Here is a 21,085-nt window from a genome sequence, read left to right as displayed (position 1 = left end):
TAGTGGGCTTCATCATCAACAGTCTCTGCTCGCTGGCGTGCGTGCGGATAACACGAACACCGGACCTACTTCTATTTCTAGCATCAAATTTTACCAACTCACATCGTTGCCCAATAATAAAATTGAGTTGGCGAAAACTAAAATTTTATTGAGTACGATGACGCACGGGACTGTAGAAAGATTTGATATAGGATTGGTTGTTCGGATACTTCAAATCATAATTTCAGGAATCTAGCTGGCTTGAAGTAACTTTATTGCAGAGAATACCGTACACAAGCTACAACTAGAAAACAATCGACCAACACATCTGTTGCTGCTCTCATGCCCGCCGCTTCATTCGTCAAGCCGGAGGCTGTGAGTATCTGAAAACAATCACATGGAGAGGCCGTGATGTCCCTCGCCTGCTGCAGCTATCCCATTCTCATATGTGATCCGTTTCCAGCCTTTTGATTCCGATGGATCACGAGACCATACTGTGAGTGGAAAAAACCGTTCGTTCTTCTTCAAGGTGACGAAAGAGGGATTTCCCGAGTACTCTACCATGTTCATCTTGAAGTCTGTAGAAACACCAATTAAGTCATTATCTTAGATAAAGGGGTGGTACAAAGCTTACGTGTGTTGTGGGGAATCTTGGAAAGCATAGCTGTCAACGACTGTAGAGAAGTTACAGGTTTGTTATCGATATGTGTGATGAAAGCCATTGCAGTTACGTGATATGCATGTGCGGGCGAGCCGCGGTATGTGCAAGTAACGTAAACGTCGCTGGGCAGTTTCTCGATGGACTGCCTAACAGTGCGGTGTGGCCTCTGAACAACCAAGCCGTCAAAGCTTACAAGCTCAGTTGTTTCGAAATCATCTTCAAGAACGGTCTGAGCCTTGAAAGTGATTTGCTGACCCTTGCGTGAAATCACCACATTAAGAAATTCTTTCCCGTCCGTGGCTTCAAGGGCGGAGAGCTTAGTGACAAGATTGCCATCCAGACTAAGTAGGACATCCTCTTTTTGAAACTGATCAGGCAACTGGCCCCAAGTCCGTTCTACCTTGAACATGTAAGCGTCTGCAGGGTCGTTCTGGATCTTTTCGATCCACTCTTCAGAAACGCCTATGGCTCTAGCGTCAATAATCTTGACAGGTTGAAGCTCGACGGGAAGTCTCCTGAGGCTTAAGTTTACTCCTTGACCGAGCTTTTCTGTATTCGGGGCGATAATATGTGAGCTTATTCCAAGGTACTCCTTGATAGGGTCTGGGTCGCGATCGTCCACAATTCCATAAGTGATCTAGAGTCCTTGAACAGAACCATCCTCTGCGATAAGAAAACCAGTGTCGCACTCAGCACCGAGTCTCGTGTCCACACCAATCTTGTCGATGTTGACAGGACGAGCTCTGGGCGGGTACGGAGGTTTGCGTCAAATGGAATGACTTTAGTGACTGATGTAGAAGCATGTACAATCTCATCACTGCCGTTACATCCAACAAAGAAGATTCTCTGTCCTTCTGAGATAGCCTCTCTACTCAATCTTGCGCTCTTGACTGGGGGATGCACGAGATTCGTATCGTATTGAATGATGGCGTAGTGGTACCATGGATGATGGAACTTAACAGTTCCGGGGACTGAAAACGAGTCGGCAATCGTGACTTCAATGTCACACAATGTATTCGGTACTACAGTCCTGGATATGATGATGTAGCCGCCTGTAGTGTCGATGACGAGTCCTAAGCCTGATGTCACATTCGCTGATAGCCCGTCAAGTGCAAGTAGCGTATAACATTTGACGCGAACCAAGCTGCTGATAGTTTTCGCAACTACTTGGTCTATTATACGGGTAGAGGGCCTATGCGGTACGCGATGGCGCGCTTGCTGAACTGAAGGTGATGTATTTGCATGGACTTCAACGTCCCAATCGCCGGTCGTATCATTCCTCTTGAACATTTTCAACTTCTGGGACCAACCACGATTGATAGTCACAACAGCGGTTTCCAGGTTATACCGGCTATCGGGGTACCAGTATTTGATTGGGACTGAAGTTCCGACTGGGATCTCTTTCATAACTTGTACAAAAGCAACTAGGTTTGGTGTCCGATTGTGGTTGACACTATCAATGATCGCGAGTCTCCGGATTGGGTGGAGGAAATAACCAGGGTCGCTCACGAACACTCCGCTACAAGCGAGGCCGTATCTGTGAGCGACCTGATATGAGATATCGTGTAAGATAGTGCGATCAAAACTGAAGAAGCAACTAGGTGTGATTTCGTTGAGGTTCTGGACGGCGATGTCCTGCTCAATATCACACCCATGTCGCGCGACAAGGACACTCACTGTCTGGCCGACGTTCTCATCGAGGACAGTGTTCAGGCAAAGGAACTGATCGACGAGCTTCCCATTAATCTTGATGAGAATATCTCCAGCTTCTAGTTTGCCATCTGATGGTCCTTCTGGCAGCACCTTTTCAGCTACAATGAGACCCTTTAGGTTAGGGAAAGTTTTGCGAAACAGACTCTCCCATTTATCACTAAGTCGGAGGTGCTGACAGCCAAGGAAAGGCTTGCGCTTGAAGACAGTCTGAATGTCGCCTCTCTTTACCTCTCCGCCATTCTGGATCTGCTTCAGTACGCGCTGTGGGGCGTCCAGGGGGAGAAAGTAGTCAGTTGAAGCATTGGAGATTCCACCGGCTTGAAGGCCGATAGCAAGGCCGTCGACGTTGAAAACCGGACTTCCAGAGCTTCCGCTCGAGGCAGAAGCGTTTGCTTGGTAGTAGCATGTGTTAAAGTCGGTGTATTGTGAGTAGATAGGAGTATTTCGGTCGACACGACTGATATAGCCAGACAAGATGCTCCCACTTTCACCGCTGTCGTTACCAATGAGCTTGATCTCCGTTCCGACTGTATTAAAGTGTTATCAAACGCTATTACTGAACAGGTTGAAAGGTTACCTGTTGCAAGACCTGGAGCAAGTTCGACGGCAATGAGATCCATGTACTTGACCGATGCTGAATTAGAAGTATTGATACCAGTATCATCTATGTCTCCATGCTTGTGAATGTTCCTATGATCGTCTGCGCTCCTACCCTTTGCCTCCAATGGATGGCATGTGACGGAACCGTATTACACCCATACATCTAGACATTGGCGGCGTAGTCCACAACCGGAGCTACGATGGCTGTAAAAGGCTGTCTGGTTGTACAAGGAGCTACCCCTGTCAGTCATTTCAACTCTATCGCCTTTTGCGATGTTCTGCTTTCAGTAAAGGCGCAGGTCCATAATGACTCCAAGAACCTTGATTTGATCCCTTGGAACGACCATCTTGCCCTTAATGGTGAAGAATTCCGAGTCTATTCTGCCTGTGTATCGCGTGAAATGTATCATCGTCATCTTCTCCGCTTCAACTATTGCGCCGCTGCGTCTCTCCCAGTCGAGAGCTTTGTCAATTATCGCTTGTATCCCTCCCCGGTTGCTTTTCGCCATTGGTCCACATATCCAAGCAGTGTAGGCGTCCACGAACGCAATGGCTCCACCATTCCGGTCGATCTGGGTTTGCACCAGATCTGCATTGAAGAACAGAGGCGGCATCGCGACGAAAGAGATCCTTGCGGGAGTCCTTCTTATGGTAGCAGTCTGCTCTCAGAACTTTGACCATTGATCATAATGGTTGCAGTCCGCTCGGAGCAAAATGCATCAACCCATCGCAGGAGGCCCTTTGGAATCCTTCTTGTCTCCATACGCTGCAATGGTCTCAAGTTGAATACGCCATTGTATACTCCGCTCACTTCGAAACTGACAAGACTCACAACATGACCATTCTAAGAAGATGTGTCCTTGTAGAAATACGAGGGCTTATTCTGCTGATCGCTGCTTGGGCGAGCCAATGTGATCGGACGGGAGGAGCCCGTGAGCTTCTACAGCGTAGGGGACTCTCTCAGCCATAACGGACTCCAACACCTTGTCCAACGTGGCTAGAAGCGAGATCGGTCTGCAGGTTTTCGCGATCGTATGGTCATCTTTACCTAGCTTCTTGGGCGGTAAATGATATGGGCATGCGTCCAGTGTTTCAGTATCATGTCTCCCTCTAATGATGCTTGGAAGATGTCAAGGATATCGTGCTTCACCAACCGCCAGTCCTGCTTCCAGACGATCGCTGGTAGTTTGTCTTCTGTTGGCGCCTGCCACGACTTGCAGTCGACGCTCTGTTTCTTCTGCAGACAACTTAGGCATCAATAGTGGAGCTCTCTGTTGCTTGGATCCTTCATCGTCGACATTGTTTGGCAATGGCGGAAAGAACCTGGCTAGAAGTTCTTCGGCTTGTTCCCGATGATCTGTCGTTTTCGTTCCGTCTTCTCTCGTGACCTGTGCAGTCATCGAAAAGCTCTCTTATCTTTAGACTTCGGATATTTAGCCGCCTTCCAGATGTTGTCGTTGTCCGCTAGGAAATCCTTGCAGTGGTTCATCTTGCGTTATCGGATGGCATCGTGATGTTCCTTCGCCGCCACGGTTCCTAAACCCTCGAGGTTTCAGGGGTTCTGACCAGCACATCTTGCCGCTCGCGCCCTGTTCCTACAGTATGTGCAAGCATATCGCAGCTGGGTGAGATCGTCGGTCCGCCGCCGTTTTACGTATAAGGTGGTTTGACTCTAGGTGTCAAGGCCTAGGCGACTTCCGAAACCGTCAACGTCAATTTGTTCATCTTCTGCAGCACCCTGTTTCTCATCAGGTTATCCCTTACTCTATCCACAATCCTATTCTTGATATCCTTCTTGGGTGCATTAGTAAACAGGAGTCTTTCGTCCTGTTTCGACGCCGGAACTGAGATATCAAACACTGTCTCTATCATGGGATGATCTGATCCTTGCTACGTACCATGCAACGCACCTTTGATACGTGCGTCCGCAGGCTGCCCAAAAGACAGAAACCAAGTCCATTTTTCCCACAGTTTCCGCTTTCCCATGTATTTGCGCCTCGCTGGAGAGGGCTTCGAAGCATGAATTCGCTCATCAAGTCGATAATCCATCACGCCCTGTTTTGCCACCGATACATCGTCTCCACTCTACATCTGGCCGTGCCAGTTGAAGTTGCCGGTAACCACCCCATCCACCGCCCTTCCTGGCCTTCGCCTCACGTCAGTGATAGCCCTGCCAAGCTTTCTGTATGTGTCCTGTAGAGCTTGGGCATTTCAACAGGGTGGACCGACGCCATGAAGACCAGACGCTCTAGCAGGCGAATGACCGCCGCAGTCACATCTAAGGACTCTACTAACACCTGCTCTGCCTCCACCTCTTTGTTCGCCAAAAGGAATACTCTGTATCACCCATCTACCTTCTCTCTCAGTCGTCAGCGCCACCTTGAGTCACCCGTGATGCCCCATTGGCACCGTCAGCTGCTTTCCTTGGATCTGTCGTGCTTGGGGTTCTTGGATGGCCAACACTGCTACATCCCGAATATCCTTGTGGTTGATCAGACTCTCGTGTGCCGGTCCTTGTTTCCTCACATTCGGCTGCAACAGCCGGAACATGTTGCTCATACGATGTTGGATAGAACTTCTGATTGGTTCTGCTGTGTGACTCATGAGAGCCGCCGCATGGAACACATCTTCGGGATCATTTCCGTGCATCTGCAACGAGGGTAACCTCCTCGTGTACACTTGCCGCAGACTTGAGGTCGCTCGCACTGATACATTTCGGTTCGTGATCTGTTGGCAGTTATAGCATTGTTTTACGCGGTCGCGACGTTCAAGCACTCTTGTGGTGTCGAACTCTCCTCCAGCCACGAAAGTCCTTCGCCGATGAATTCTTTGGCTTCGGGGCGCTTCTTGAAGTATACGACCATGGAGCCGTAAACCTTGAGATCGTCTCGCCTACCGAGCTATGCTACTTTCGCTAACTCGGTATCACTCTCTCGGCCAAGAGTCTCAAAGACTTCTACTCGAACTTCGTTGATCTCGTTTGGTGTCGTATTGCGGCTGACAGTGTCCACTTTAATCGGGAGAGATCGTCTCGTAGGACGCAGGTTCCGATGTTCTTGGGCTCCTAAGCACGGCTCGGCATCGTCACATGGAGTGATCTAGTTCGGCCTGGGTTTGATTCTCCACTGTCGCTCGGATCGTCCCGGCCAAGCGCCTGGTATCGTCATGTATTCGCGAAATATCAATCGTGCAGTACAGAGTCTTAATCGTGGGGACGAGAGGAACGGTCGAGGTCGCGGTTCCGGGAGCGGCTTAGGGCATACATATCGAGGGTCGTGTCACGGCATCATATGATCGTTGGGGTTCATCCGTTGCACTCATCGCGATGGTTTTGAGCTGCTCGTGGACCGGCTGTCGTTCTTCAGTCATCTATTCCTTCATCTCGTCCATGGTGTCTTCCAGTTTTACAAGAGCCTCCGACAGTCCCTCGTTATGTCTATCTGTCTCTTCAACGCTTCCCGTGATCTTTGAGTCTCCCTGCGCGACTCCCCCGGGAAATCCAGCGACTTCTGCAGCATTGCCCTTCCATCGCTACTACTGCTGCTGCTGCCGCTACTCTTGTGGGTTTCGGTCGGTTTATGTTTTTATTGTTCGATCGGTACGTTTCATGTCGTTTTTCGGGTAGCCATTCGCATTTCTGCCACACCATCTTCTAGTTGCGCGTGGTGTCTCGACTTTGCTCGTCGATCTCACCACTCGACTCGATCTTTTTGACGTCAAAAAGGGGTGTCATCATGCTCCACCACGATCTCGGCTCCTATTGGATCCGCCATAGTGGCAAGCTAACTAGCCTCCATACCTATAGGTTAGGTACCAACCTGTCGCCTACGGAGCTTTGTAAATGAATCTGATCCTATGTTGGCGAACAATTACAATGCCTATAAGAGGCGACTCTATGGGGAGGGCACTCTAGTCACGTATGTCAAGAAGTATCGAGAATTGTATTCTTGTTCTTGGTTCCTATTTTACAAAAACTACACTAGCCACATTGTTGCCATCTAGTTATGTTTCAACCATGAGGCTCCCCAAGTTCGCATTGTGCATGCATCCAACAGAGCAAAGTCGTTGCATCAAGCCTTGTAGCCTCACAGTTACATTTCTTACCTTATAAATCACCAGCTTTATCCAGTGTGCGGTCTCTAGTGCCAATGGTATTTCCGTTGGTATTTAGTGCACAGTTACAAGTTCAACTCTTGTTGCCCTGAGATTAGCCCAATGCGTAGACCTTCTGTAATTACGAGGCTCTTCTAAGATAATGTAGTAGTGATTTCGCTTTGTGTAGTTGCAATTCACGAGCAGCAGACCCTGATGAAATCACATTCAGGCTCTGCATATCGTGACTGCCCTAGCAGCAAACGGGCTATCCTGCACGATAGGCTTCAAATTACCATGGCCCAGCAATAACATTGCCTTACGGCGCTGGATATTATAAATACTAGAGCACAAAATACAGTTATGGTTTTAGGTTTGTTCACTAGATCTTGACTTCTGCTGGGATCATTTAGTACCATCTATTCCCACTGATTGTGTTTATCTGTTGGGAAATGACCAGAACACCGCTAATAATTGACTATGCACATATCCTGTTTCTCTATTCTATTCAGGCCAAACTCTGGTTGGCGTCGTACTCACGATGTGACCTTCATATAGCTTAATATCACTAACCTGCATTCACACAAGTCTTTTCCATGGGCCTTTGGTGCAGCAAAGCTCCATGGCGCGAGCATTTCTAACGTTTGCCCGCCTAAGATAATGCAAACGACTTCTACTATCGTGTAGACAGACCTATAGTAACGATTATTACTACTTTCTTTTGGTCGTAGTGGGCAACTTGAGGAGCATTGTCACGATGCAGCCAGATGGTGCGTGAAGTCCAGTCGTTACTCCACATCCGATACGGAAGTGGCGGAGCGGCACAAGCCGGTCTTGAGGCCCCGCTTCCTGCTCCGATACTAATCGGTCTTGTGGGTCGAAGTCAAAGTGAAGCACCAGTAGTACTCCAAATTTTCGGGTCGGCGATCTTTCCTTTTCTTGGTAGCCCAATGTTCTGGGAAGTCTTTTGCTATTTTGCTAGTCTCATGACAAACTTAATCTTATCTCGTGGTGTTACCATGCGTTGAGGATGTAGTATGCGGTAAAAGGGTCGGCTCACCGTGGAGAGGAAGACGAGAAACTGGTAGTCCAGGTTCGAAAAAATGAGTCTCTGTACATCGTTGGGGAGTCGTTTCAGTAAAGATGGTTTGGTAGCTTGAAGAACTTTGGGTAGCCAGGCTGGACAACTCGATGCATACTTCTGGGGGGGGATATGAAGGGCGATCGAGCTCAGGTTTAAATGTTCTGCCAACGGTGCCAGTATGTCGCTTTTTATGATAGAACGTATGACGGAGGAAGTGAAATGTGAGTGGCAATGTGTGGCATCTCAAGTTCCCTTCTGCAGGAGTGATGCGCTCTCTTTCACTGGCGATCATCGAATGTAGTAATATGGAAAGCCTTGTCTCCTTGAGCAGAGGAAATTCACAAACATTAGAAACCCTCATGAGAAGGGCGCCGCTGGTGGGGGCTTGTTTAGTACAGGCTGTCCATCGCCGGGGCAGACGGAATGCGGGTCTGTACGGAGTAGTGAAGAAGCAAAAAACTCTGAGGCCATGGATGTACTCGAGTACAAAGGGAATGACGCAAGCTTAACAGCCACTGCGGCACGGAAGCGACGACGGATCCCCACCTATATGCAGTGGTGTACCTCGCTAAGCACGGCCCTCGTTCTTCACCAAAACCAGATAACGTTCGTTGTAGAGAGGTTTTCCTCGCCTCCAGCCCTAAAACGCAATGCAGGAACGCGTTTCACGCAAACTGCGGGAATGACAATCTCTGACGTCATCCCGATCGCTTCTCGGGTTTTGCGCCAGCAGAAAGAGCATCCAGCGACCCCTCACAACAGCTTCACAAGCTGGTGGGTTTGCGGAGTAGTATCTAATGTTGGCGCAAATCTCGCATTGCCGGTGCACATCCAACCATCTCGAATCGTGGGCCATTGAACATGTACTCGGTTTGTGATTCACGACAGGAGCAACAAGGTTTTCATGGACCTCAGGGCACCCTTGAACTAGGCAAATCATTACAATTCCCCTAGAGTAGTATGTTGTTGCCAACCGCCCTAACTTGACGACAGGAGCAATGCGAATGAGCTGGCTCTGTAGTGATGACGACTCTTTTCTTAATTTAAAGGTCCTGATTTGATACCATCGACTATATTGTCCTCCACTGCAGTTCTATTCGCTCGTACTTGTCTCACTAATATCAAACATGCCGTTAGAAACATAGTCAACTTCAACTCCGACGAGTACGGCGTTATGCTTTTTGGCCCTACGTTGCAAAGTCCAGCCAGAATGGAACACCAATCGTAGTTCAAGATATCTCGGAAACTCTTGCCTTGCATTATGAAATCAAAAGCGTTGATGGCCAACCAAGCCTCGGGCCCGTTGTGATGTGTCCATGAAATCGTAGTTTACAATGATCAGATGCATTGCGATAGGGGTGTAGAGTGATGTTACTCAAGTTGGAGCCCCATGGTCTGGGTCGCCATACTTAATGGGCTGGTCGTCGATACCATCAAAGTTTTGGCCGAGGAGGAGCCTCCCAGTACTACGGCATTCATCATACCTCAACATTAAGTTACCAGGGCAATTGTTAAAGCCACAAACTGGCACAAAACTCGATCTAGGAGAGAGAACTGCTAGAAGCAACAACCATACACTTACTGAAGTGGACATTCCGTGAAGCGGAGGCGATAGACGACTTGTATATCCAGACGTATCCCCGAATGGCAAAAGGAGGCGCCATTATGTCTTCTTCAACTTCATTGCGAAGCATGCCGCCCAATGAACGTTCCTAATATCAATATGTCATAATCCCTTCGCCTGGCCCATTTGAAAACTCGCAAAGTCCGCATAAATTGATTCCGAATAATGGTAACCTCATGAATAATGCCTCATGCTTGACACCCCTTCCATATACATTAACTGCTCCTCTGTGAAATTCTATTGAATGTTGATTAGTACCCAGCTTGCCACTCTGGCCGAAAGTCCGAACCATCAACTGACACATACCTTTTTATCATCTACCCAGCTGGCTTGTCTAGACGACTTGAAGTTGCCTACGATTATACCAGCATCTCTAGCAGCCATACCACGATTAGCTGCGGCATATTTGGATAATAGCTCCACTACTTCACCAATCCAGTTCGGTAGGGGTGCATCGTCTCGGACCGATGCGGTGACCAAAGCCCCCAATTCTAGGACTGCAGCGTGATGCTCTATGCCAGGAATGGCCTCCGCCCCATCAGCGTGGCGCTGTTGCCTCGACATTGGCTTGATTTTGAGCTTCCTCGTGCATTCACCTTTAATGTGTGTTATGATGGGATCGCGAATTCGACGAGGTAGGCGACCAATCATACTAACAAGCACAAGTCTTGCTACCTGGCGTACCTCAGGTGCCTTGTCAACCAATTTCTCAGACACAGCTCTAAGTAGAGCTGTTCTTTCATCAGCCCTCGTAAGAAAAGGGCTCATGGCGGAGACTGTACCCATGTTGGCCAAAGCGTACGCTCGTTGACGCCAGCTTGCCTTCATGCTGCTAAGCTCGATCAAAGTCTTGACGAAGGCTGAAACCTGGCCACATGGAAAGGGAATATAAGGTAATCGCATAAATAGATCCAATGGAAGTATGTGAAATTCAACATCTCCTTCAACGTCCATCATGTGCGACAGCTCTTCCATAATCGGCGTAGCAAGGAAGGGCACAAGCTGCGTACACATGTGGGACCTGAGCGTGCAATCAAGCCACGTCAATACAGTTCGGGAGCCCGATTTGTACGATTCGGAATCTTGGCTAATACGCCATTCTTTCAGCTGATCGAATACTTGTTTCATGGTTGCTTTGAACTGTTGCGTCGGCTTATAAGGCAAGATGCCAGTGTCTGAAGTATTCTTGTTGATCTCTAAAAGCTTGCTCACGCTTTCGAATGACTCGTGATATTGGGTCCTGTGTATTTCAGACAGAAGTCTGCCTATCTCCTGGCAGACTGTTGGGTGAGGATTATTCATATGTTTGAGAAGGTTATCGAGGATCTGTTGTCGGGGTTCAAAATGCCAGCCAAAGTTGTTGAAAAGTAATTCAAGTAACTTGATCGTGGACTGGTCAGTGAAAATAGAGTTATGTTTCTTGCCTAGCCGCAATGTCTTGAGACTGTCCACGATACGATAGCAACGCCGAGGATCCCTGTCGACGGTAATCACATCTAGGCAGCCCAGCCAGCTTTCCAAATTCCCAGGGCTCAAGTTGTTCGTAACAACTTTTAGTATGAAGGGCGCAGCGTACTCATAAATTCGATCTTGGGTCGATAAAGGCTGATCATGGCAGCTTTTAACCAAAGCACCAACGATCTTTGACGCTACCCGGTGTCGGTCATTATCATTGCCATCTCCAAAAACCATTTGCGTCAATTCTTTCACATCCTCCAGACTGATTCCCGTCTTGCCTTCATGCATAAGATAGAATACATGTACCAAGAGATCTAGGCAGTCTGAACGGCATGAATTCGGCTCCTCTTGCTCGAGATGATTGAAAAGATCAGAAAGCCACTTGTGGTCCAAGCGCTGCCCTATGTCGTCGAGAAGTGATGTCGCCTCTTCATCGTAGGAGTTGAACGAGAGAGGCTCGGCTTTGTACGAGGTGAACTTCTTGCCCCAAACGAGCCAGCCGGGGTAACCAGCATCTACCATATAGAGTGGAGTCTCCGATTTCTTGAATGCCTCGAGAAAGTCATCGGTGAAATTTCCGTCGCCCTTTCGGACCAGGACTTCGGAGCGGTTCTTGTCATTCACATGCTGGCCGAAAAGATAGTTATGGTATCTGTAACCACATAAGGCTTGCTCGCGCATTTTGAAAAGCACGACAGTGAAGGCCTGGAGGTAATGGACTCGAAGATATGGAACAGGGTTATTCGTACCCCTGATCACAAGATGAACGAACTCTCGAGGTGGCGTTGTGGAAAACCGAAGGCACAAATTGGTGGCAAAGACTAAGCATAGGTGAGCAGTCGTCTGATTCGCGCTTTTGGACCGTCGTGTCAGTTCTAAGCCCAAGCTGGCCTGGGACTCTTCTACCTCCTTCTGACGTTGTTGGCTTAACTTGCGTCGACTTCGAATGGCGAATGAGACATCTTCGGGGGGTTTGATTTCTTCCACGACTTCATCATCCGCCAGCGTTGGATGCTCGAGGAGCTTTCCAAATTCAGCTAGGTTCTCGGAAGCCAATTCAACAAGCATTTGAATCTTAGGTTTATCAATACCTGCAGCATCAATATACAATCTTATGGCTTCAGAAGCCAAGCCCCAGTTCAACATGACTGTTCTCGCGAAAAGATTGGGCCGACGAGCGAAGGCACATAGGCCTGCTTCGATTCTGCTCTCAACGCCATCCTCAAGCGCTTGTTTGAAATGCCGAAGGAAGGCAGATGCCGCTTTTTCTTTGCCTCCAATAAAGTGGGCTGCCATTTTGTTTAGAGTTAATTGAGCAGCAACTTGTACATCTCCATAAAGAGAGAAAATACAATTGGCGAGATGGTTCACCAGTTGTTTATCTAGCTCAGTCATGCGTCTTGCAGCAGTGTTATTGTTGCGTCGGTCAAGCTGATATACTTCCATGCGCTTGACAAGAAGTGGCCGGGGGTACGGTTTCCTTAGACCCGGAATGAAGAAGTCATAAGTGTCATTTTCGTAGATGCCGTGATGATATTGAAAAAGAGGCGTGGTCCTGGTAATACCAACATCCACGGCCCAAGCGACGGTAGCATAGCAGAGTGTTACATGAGATGTTGGATCGGTGTTTTGAGACTCGCTGAGGAATTTGTGACACTTGAGAATAAGAGAGCCGATATCCTCACGGCACTGATGCAGCTTTCTGTAGTCAGGATCGCCCAGCCTCAGTGCATAACCGTCTGCGTATCCGAGTGGCACAAGCAACTCTGCGTCCTCATAGAATTCAATTGATGGGAATTCATCAGCTTGAGGTCCGACCACCTGTTTAAGGTCAATCAAGGAAGCCACGCTTGAAATAATCCACTGAGAGTGATTAATCAAGCGTGGAAACTCGTGATATCGGCTGGCTCTTTGGGAGTTGCTAATATACCGGCCCATTTTCTCCTTGAGAAAGTTTGTTTGAGACACAACAAGTTCAACGGCAAATGATATTTCGGCTGAGGAGGGTTGATGCCATCGTATGGTTAAATCAGCTGGTTCAGTGGTCTTTCCCCAATCATCAGCATCTAGGCCACGCATCATGGTTTGGGGCTCGTATAAAGTGTGATCAAGTGAGTAGGTGCTGGTTAGATTCTGGAGCAAGTCTGCAACATAGCGTGATGCTAAAAGACTACAGGGTCCTTGACACGTGTCTTGTAGGTGATTGATAAGATCGAGTTGTTCATTCTTGTATTGCAATACTTCGCAGCCAATGAAATCCACAGCACTATTCAGCAGTTTGATGTACCGAGCCAGGGCCTGGTCTCTAGGTAGGCAATTTGTTTCGTTACCATTACCAGAGGCGGCGCCGTTCAGAGTAATCTCACTTCTGATATTACTGATGAGCGTTGGAACGAAAACCTTGAGCGCCTTCTCAGGGTTGACCTTGCAAAGCGCGTTCAGGATGGATGCCATTTCGTCCCTTGCTTCGAGAATACCACGATTGGTGGTAAATTCCACTACCTTTTCGAGGGCCGTATCGAATAGTTCTGGTGAAAGCGATGCGAACAGGGTCGATAGTGCAGGCTGCAAAACACTCCTGACAACGTTCTCATGGGTGCTTTCCCGGATATGACCAGCGGTTGGTAGATTGTCCAAGAGCATGAACACTCCATCCATCAACTTCGAAATTATCTGCTTGAATGCGAAAGTCGAGGATCTCAAAATTTTGGCCTCAACCTGGTCGCTCATTTCGTTGTAGTTCAAACTCATGTTGGAGCCTTCATGTTCCATGCGATTTCTTTGATCCTGGACCCATTCTGTCGCTAGCATATTGTCATGTATGCAGTTGCCCGCTTCCGCCAAAGTTACCATAGGAATGCTATAAGCAAAATTTCTGATGAAGCAAAGCGTGTGGTGTGCTACAATTGGATCATTGGCATCAATACCTCTGATAGCAAGATCCAGGAGCGTAGTCATGTGACATCGATATCCTTTGAGTTTGCACATGATAGGAACTAACATCCTTAATGCTTTCAAAGTCGGTATGATAGTAGATATCTCATGGATACGCTGGAAACTGGCATAAAATCGTTGCAAGGCGCTCGGCAACACCAGGTCGGGATCCAGATAAGCGAGCATTTGCAAAGCTATGCAGTGGTCGTCGCATACGCCTTCATCACTGGAGTATAGGCCCCTAAAAGTCACTCCCTTCAGTAACGACACGAAGCGTCTTTCCAACTCGTCATCGATCTTGCGACTCTGAGGTGTTCTTAGCTCACCACTCTTTTCGCGATTGCAGCGCGAGACGAACTCAGTGGTAAGACAACGAATGAGCCGGCCCTCCCTTTGCGTCAAAGGGCTTAGTTGTTGGACATGATTCAGTAGCCCTTCCAAGCTCGTCAAAATAGAACAATCATCTCCATCACATGCAGGAGCCACTGAATGGACAATTAGACGAGCTATAAAATGAGAATCATCCAGGCTATTGGATCGAGGTGTGTCTCCGAACAGCCCCTGAATAGCTGTGAAAATTATGTTGGACTGATTTTCTGTGAAAATGCCGTGGCGACCAAAATTGGTATCCAAGGAACACAGATGATCGCTACTGAAACGCGAAAACAGTTTGATGAAGAGAAAATCCGAGTCCACGGATTTCCCCATGAGGGCCCACAAATGGAAGAATGTGGGAAACATTGAGTCTGTTCTTGATGCATGCATGTCAACTGGCGCAGGTCTCGTCGGAAACAGGGCGGTCAGGACATCAACAACAACCAGGGCGTTTGGCACCGTATCTGCTTTGAAGAACGGCAGAATTTCCTCAAGTATCGCATAACGCTGTGCAGGGTCGAAATAAAGGCGGGCATGGGCACATATTCTTTCGATACAAGTAGTTGAGATAAAATTCCCTGTTGGGAAAGACGCCTGATCGTCATAGAAGTTACGGGCTTTCATCTGCTGCCACAAAGGTTTCCAGTCCAGGAGAAGGTCTTTCTCTGGCTCGAGATAGTGAGATTCCCTATTGGATAGCGGTCAGTCTCTGGGAATCCAATATGTGCTGATTGAGAGGGAACGTACTTTGTCAGAGTCTTGAACATCTCACAGAAGCTATTTGAGCACGTATGGTTTAACCCAGGCTTGAGCGAAAGCCAATAGTAGAGCTTAACAAGCTTTGCGCGCTTGTTCCTGCTCATCTCATGCTTGAGTTGGAGCCAACTACTGAGCTGTTTGGTCAATTGGAGAGCGCCAGGACGAAAGTCGTGTCCCTTGATTGAGGTATATAGTTCATTGATGATTCTCTGCAACCACACGTCGGCCTGAGACTCTGACTCGGTCTCATAGGGCAGTAGCGAATGATAATCAAGCGTTCGGTCTTTATACCTCTTCTCGCTGATTCCATGTCTAGGGGCAGTGGCCTCCGCGATGGACTCATTTCGGCCCTCGTTTACCATCAAGCCCGACTCTGAGGTAGACGATGCAAGTTTGGAAGACTCTGAGGTACGAGAATCATTGTTTTGGTACATGTTTGAAAGCATGTATAACGAACGTCAAGGATAAACGATATTGTAGAGTATTAGTAAAATAGTGTCATGGAATGTGATATTTGGAGTGTATAGGAAAACCCAACCAATATTTCATCGGATGCGGCAACTTTATATGCCTGATCCTTCACGAGTTGATCAAGTGATGTGGAGAAATGGTGACGATGAGGCCCGACTGGCCGCACTACTGGCCTGAATAGCATCATTCAAACTGCCTCGCGAATGATTTTGGAAAGGGTACTGAGAAAGGGTAGTCCGAAAGCCGACTCATGTAATTATGCAATGGACTGGAACCCCAAGACCGGCTACCCAAACAATCCTAGTATTTATGCCTTGGAGGGGGTATGTTATACACTTGCATTGGTGTCAAAAAGCTCATCAACACATGGGCCTGTACCCGGAATGTGTTCCAGCCGCCGGTTGCAGGGGCGCTGAGCAGGGCGCTGAAGAGTGATGCGGGTGAGACGGATGAACCATGTTTCACACGGCATCCCTAGTAATGGGCTAGTTTGTGGTTGGAAACCGCCAAGACCTACCCAATCCCTGCCGTTTACTCTTTGCGCTACTTCAAGGGGCGGCACTGGCTTATCAGGTTGTATGCCACACGGAACGGGTTCGTTCAAGTTGTTCACATTGCCAAATAGCGGTGTGCTCACCCCGCAGCGATGCCTGGAGATGTTGCCCTTACGTGTTCACTGTGTCGGCACTGATGTGCAACACTCAGAGCTATTCGGCTTGTACGTTCTAATATTACCTGTACATATTGAAGTCTGTGGATAGTATGACACGCATGTTGTTCTACGCGATGGCTGAGCGTGTACCATACACGGTAACCGCATCCGTTAAGCGGGCCGCTGTCTCATCCTTCAGGCACGCAGGGCTCCAGCGGCACAGACCGTAGTCGCACCAAGCGCCCATGCATCAAACGAGCTAAACTTTATACTGAATTGACGGGTGGCACCATTGAGAGTGTACATCCTGGCTCGCTCAAATCCCAGCCTTATGATCGTCCGTAATCGAGACGAGCCCGAGGACCAATCCGCCAGTTCGCCAGGGTATTGAAACTCACCGCTGACTCTATTCGAAATGGATCGTATTCACGAAAGCGTTGGTGGTTCGCCTGTTTGTTTTTTAAGTGAGATCAAGACGAATTGTGAAGATAATGGATTGATGGAGTTGGGCCAGTTGGTGGTCAAGGCAGGAAGCTTGAAAAGGCTTGAATGACGAATTTTGGGCCCTGTTTTCTCAACCTTGCTTCCCCTTTTTTAACATAAGCAAATCTAGTATATCTGTTAGGCCAATTACTTATTGCTGGTTGGCCATGTACATATTCAGCCAGCATTAGACGGACGGTTCATGAAGGCAGCGACTTGTCACAAATAACGCATGCATATAAGAGACTTATGTTCAACAGTTTGTGCCGCTTCGATGGCCTCAGAACACCAGTATCCTGTTAATTATTATCTAACATGGTAGATCAGATCAGGCTTCGCTGGATCCATCTTTACAAGCTCAGAGCACCGCTGGGTCAAATGCGGCTGCAGCTTTAAAACCTTTCACTGACTCTAGCACCAGCCTGCACTACTGGCATCGCCTACGCGACTCCAATTTAAGACCGTAGGTTCCGGGATACGGAAGTGTCGTGTCTGTGGACTCTACGCAAGGTTGGTCTCTGCAGATGCAACCGATTTTGCTACGCCTCTTCCACCCCGGAGCCTTTGCTCACTGCCGCAGCACAAGCGACCTACGTCAGCATCAGCATGTTAGCTTTCAAGAAAATTCCCATTCTTGATCCTAATTTCAGCCGCTAGGTGTTCGTATTGTCACACATCAACTCTAGCACGGGGGCCTCAGTCAGATATCAGCGGAGCGGTGAAGAAACAACAAACGGATGACTATTCAGAGGGATGAGGCTCTGATTTGTTACCGGACTTGTACTATTTCCTTTTGGCCTCATCATTGCGCCGTGGATAAGAGCACAGCGCTATCAACCAACTCATTGTGTATCCCGCATATTTTTACTGCTGAACCCAGTTTCATATCGTACCCCTGCCGCAGGGCTGTTGTGTGCTTGACAGCTGCCAGAGCTTGTCCTATCCCTGTAATCCCCTCTTTCCGCTTCATGGACTTCTATTAATGGCACTGAATTATCTGGCTACATATCAGACATGCCAAGTTCGCCAATACTTCCATGGTCAGCTACTTGCGGTGTGCACACTACATCGATTTTACTGGTTGTTTGTAACTGTATGATTGATGAGGCCGCCAAAGCGGTCTCGATTAAATCATCAAGGCATATACAGTTTGTTCGTCCTTGTAACCGGTGTACATATCAAGATATCCGAGCACTCTCGAGCCACCAGACGAATGTCCTAGTTACAATAGCGTCCATAGAACTGACGATCTGTTGTCCCTTCACTCCTGCTTCTCTCCCGTCTTTCGCGCTGATGCCTGGTATCTAGCTTCCATGTTCTTGGTTAAGGAAATACTGCATAAGCGATGCTTCCACTGTTGGTTTTGCTGCAGACTGGCGCATCCAAAGTATGAGCACCGCGGCTCATCTGAGGGCATGTCTAGTCAGTCTCAAGTTAGCGCGAGCAGGGACGGGATGCAATGCAAACTGGCGTTTCCATAACCTTCCGGGCTCATAGCACCCTTGTTTACCAAAATGACTCCAGGGATTATACAAACCAATTTGGCACGGTCCAGTGCCAAGCTTGACGACGCATGTGGCGCTTCAGGGGTTCATGGTTGTCAATTTAAAGGCCTTACCAGCCACGTTGCAGGCTACCAGTCCCGCCTTTGCAACCCGTTGTAATATATGCAACAAGGATCCAGAGCAAACACGGACCTCAGCTAGCTCAAATAGATCCTCATTATTGGACGTCTCCCGCCACCAGATGCTATTAACGGGGCGCAAACTAGGGCCCGAATTGTGGAGGACTCCGAGGGAAACGGAAGAACCCTTGTTCATGCAAAATCCCAGTCACCACCTAAACTATTGCGTACTTGGCAGCCGCCTCAGGGTACCTCCTCTCGTTACGCTTCTGTGCGCATGACACTGATGTCTTCTCTTTGCGTTTCACATGCTTCTCTCGATGATACTGAAGTTCAAGAGTTTGTACAGCTTCGAAGATCATGATCCATCTCGACACGCCTACAACTTTGCTGGGTCACAAATGCAGCTACAGCTTGATAGTTCTCACTGACTCTAAGGCCAGCCTGCACTTCTGGCCTCAGTTACGCGCTTCCAAGTTGAGGCCGCAGGATCCTGGGACACAGAAGTCTCGTGTGTGTGGACTTTTTGCAAGGTCGACCTTTGTAGATGCGGCCGATGTTGCTGCCCCTGTCCTTCACCCAGAGCTTTTGCTTGCTGTCTCGTTGCGAGCGACCTACGCCAGAGTCAGGCTGTCCGTCACCTTTTCCAACCGCCAATTGGCCACATTGTTACACGTCAATTGTAGCAAGGGATCCTCAACCAGTCATCCATGGAGCGGTGAAGAAACAACAAACGGAGGACTATCAAGAGGGATGAGGCTCTGCTTCGCGGCCAGGCTTCTACTATTTCCTTTTGGCCTCGTCAGTACGCCATGGATGAGAGCACGACACTGTCAAGCGGCTCATCGTGTATCTTGCACATGTTTCAAGTCATGTCTTCAGACTCTTTTCGACATATCCCAATGAAAGCACGCTATGAGAATACTTACAAGAGTCTGTTTCTCGTATATACTACTATCTATATCACGAAAAATGCCAATGCCGGCCGTCAAGGCACGGTGTCAGACTGATGTTTCCTTTGCAGAGCCGCATTTTTTGTATGGCACGCCACGATCCTGAACTCTCGCTATGTGCTTCACGTATGTGCTGGCAGGCCTGTGTCAGGCCTCAAAGTTTACCGACTGTCTGACTTCAGCAGTACAGGGATCCAGGACTATCCTGAAATTTGTTGCTTTTCGTCCCCCCGGCCTTGTAGTCTCTAGAACGGAGCTTAGATCTCAATGATTTTTGCCATTATACCCACTTTACGAATTGGTTGTCACGTCACACTTCAAGGGTTAGCACACTTCGCTGTTAAACATGCCGCTGAAACCCCAGGATCCACTACAGAATAATCACTCCGAGCCTATCGGATCGCCACCCTATCGGTAGTGTATTATAAGGGTTGAAAGGTGGCTCGGCCTGGACCTGGATCGCTCTGCACAGACGCTCGTTATTGATACATCTCCTGCCTTGACTGACAGGCCGTTGACTCACAGGTGGACATGCGCAGTGGCGCCTGATCCAGAGCGCTAAATTCTGCCTCCAAATTCTTCAATGCTCCTGGTTGAGGCGGATGGACTCTGTTCCGCGCGACATCCTTGTCAATGACCTATCATTTGCAACCACACAGTGACACTACCATACCGGATCACGTTCCTAACGTCGCTTCCAGTTGCAGTGTCATCTGGGGGTGCGAATCTGCGTTTTATATTTCACCCTTCGTAGCAACGTCATCCTTTACCTGTAGCCATCCAATATATAAAGGCACCGATGTTCCACTTCAAGTCGGTACGCATGCTCACATTTAAGCAGCAACTCTTTAAATCAATCTAGTTTCTACATTATTCTGTAACGAGATTCCGCTGTGCAGAAAATGAGCGATAAAGACCAAAAAAAGTCTAAAGAAGAACTTGAGAAACAGTTCGCTCAAGAAGTCGAAAATGCTGAAAGCAAGGGGATGACAGTCGGATTCGCCTGTGTAAGACACACTCCAACCTCTTTGCCTACCAAGCCCATGTGCTAACTAGAACAAGTCCAAACACAAACACTTCTATTACAATGAGATAATTCATACTTCCATTTATCAACGTACCTGTCATATAATGAGATGTAAGGAGAAGTGTCCTGGACATTTAACTTTCATACCTGTTGTATTGGGACGTGCAAATGGCTTTGAAGGCGGTTATGGCATCAAGGCAGTGGAAACGAGAAATAAATCTGGTGAGTTTGTCGAAGGGGAAGGAGGTGAATGGGAAGAATACTTGAAGGAGGTATACTCTAAGGCTAGATAGCTGGTTTGACGGGGAAGGTGGACGAGTACATGCCCTACCGCACATTTGAAGGAAATTGTGGATAGGTTTAAGTGGTTTATTGGCAGAACTCGATTCTACAATAACGACGTTGATATCACGTATGTCTTGTCGTGTGCCCCTCATAGTTGTTTCTTAGTAGCCAGCACATCCGATAATGCCGTCTGGCAACCCAATCCTTTCCAACTGACGCCTCATCCAGGGCTTCGATGGTGGCTTTCCATCTTAGACCTAGACGCCATAGATAAAGTCAGCGAGACCAACATGCGACTCATTGTGACATAT

General features: G+C 48.2%; 7 protein-coding genes across 8 annotated transcripts; 1 reads left to right on the top strand and 6 right to left on the bottom strand.

Annotated features, from left to right (window-relative positions):
• Window positions 1-173: 173 nt before the first annotated feature.
• Window positions 174-4,393, bottom strand: FOXG_17074 (uncharacterized protein). 2 transcript variants are annotated; one of them, XM_018397096.1, is made up of 3 exons: window positions 2,931-4,393; window positions 614-2,880; window positions 174-557 (listed from the first exon to the last, which is right to left on the bottom strand). In XM_018397096.1, exons 1-2 carry the CDS (start codon window positions 2,971-2,973, stop codon window positions 1,217-1,219), a joined length of 1,707 nt encoding a protein of 568 aa, XP_018257942.1. In that variant the 5' UTR covers window positions 2,974-4,393; the 3' UTR covers window positions 174-557; window positions 614-1,216. The 2 variants fall into 2 exon arrangements, with proteins under 2 accessions (XP_018257942.1, XP_018257943.1); XM_018397097.1 differs by having other exon boundaries at window positions 614-4,393.
• A 246-nt stretch (window positions 4,394-4,639) lies between these two features.
• On the bottom strand, window positions 4,640-4,854 carry FOXG_22671 (uncharacterized protein; the record flags this gene model as incomplete). Its single annotated transcript, XM_018403078.1, has 2 exons — window positions 4,640-4,747; window positions 4,852-4,854. 2 exons carry the CDS (start codon window positions 4,852-4,854, stop codon window positions 4,640-4,642), a joined length of 111 nt encoding a protein of 36 aa, XP_018257941.1.
• A 184-nt stretch (window positions 4,855-5,038) lies between these two features.
• FOXG_17073 (uncharacterized protein) lies at window positions 5,039-5,503 on the bottom strand (the record flags this gene model as incomplete). Its single annotated transcript, XM_018397095.1, has 2 exons — window positions 5,039-5,135; window positions 5,343-5,503. 2 exons carry the CDS (start codon window positions 5,501-5,503, stop codon window positions 5,039-5,041), a joined length of 258 nt encoding a protein of 85 aa, XP_018257940.1.
• A 200-nt stretch (window positions 5,504-5,703) lies between these two features.
• Window positions 5,704-5,817, bottom strand: FOXG_17072 (uncharacterized protein; the record flags this gene model as incomplete). The annotated part of the gene is made up of 1 exon (XM_018397094.1): window positions 5,704-5,817. One exon carries the CDS (start codon window positions 5,815-5,817, stop codon window positions 5,704-5,706), a length of 114 nt encoding a protein of 37 aa, XP_018257939.1.
• A 4,110-nt stretch (window positions 5,818-9,927) lies between these two features.
• Window positions 9,928-15,713, bottom strand: FOXG_22670 (uncharacterized protein; the record flags this gene model as incomplete). Its single annotated transcript, XM_018403077.1, has 3 exons — window positions 9,928-9,990; window positions 10,060-15,208; window positions 15,268-15,713. The coding sequence occupies 3 exons, from the start codon at window positions 15,711-15,713 to the stop codon at window positions 9,928-9,930; spliced, it is 5,658 nt and encodes a 1,885-aa protein (XP_018257938.1).
• Window positions 15,714-17,134: 1,421 nt separating this feature from the next.
• On the top strand, window positions 17,135-17,542 carry FOXG_22669 (uncharacterized protein; the record flags this gene model as incomplete). The annotated part of the gene is made up of 3 exons (XM_018403076.1): window positions 17,135-17,144; window positions 17,213-17,348; window positions 17,410-17,542. 3 exons carry the CDS (start codon window positions 17,135-17,137, stop codon window positions 17,540-17,542), a joined length of 279 nt encoding a protein of 92 aa, XP_018257937.1.
• A 1,182-nt stretch (window positions 17,543-18,724) lies between these two features.
• Window positions 18,725-18,871, bottom strand: FOXG_22668 (uncharacterized protein; the record flags this gene model as incomplete). The annotated part of the gene is made up of 1 exon (XM_018403075.1): window positions 18,725-18,871. One exon carries the CDS (start codon window positions 18,869-18,871, stop codon window positions 18,725-18,727), a length of 147 nt encoding a protein of 48 aa, XP_018257936.1.
• Window positions 18,872-21,085: the final 2,214 nt, after the last annotated feature.

Source organism: Fusarium oxysporum, chromosome 6, assembly GCF_000149955.1.
Source record: "Fusarium oxysporum f. sp. lycopersici 4287 chromosome 6, whole genome shotgun sequence".
Lineage (NCBI taxonomy): Eukaryota > Fungi > Ascomycota > Sordariomycetes > Hypocreales > Nectriaceae > Fusarium > Fusarium oxysporum.
This window is presented reverse-complemented; position numbering and strand designations above follow the sequence as displayed.

Bases quoted from the DNA above. Each gene is read 5' to 3' on its own strand.
- FOXG_17074 (XM_018397096.1), bottom strand. From the start codon at position 2,973: ATGGATCTCATTGCCGTCGAACTTGCTCCAGGTCTTGCAACAG. The intron at 2,881-2,930 runs GTAACCTTTCAA...ACTTTAATACAG, and splicing joins TGCTCCAGGTCTTGCAACAG to TCGGAACGGAGATCAAGCTC.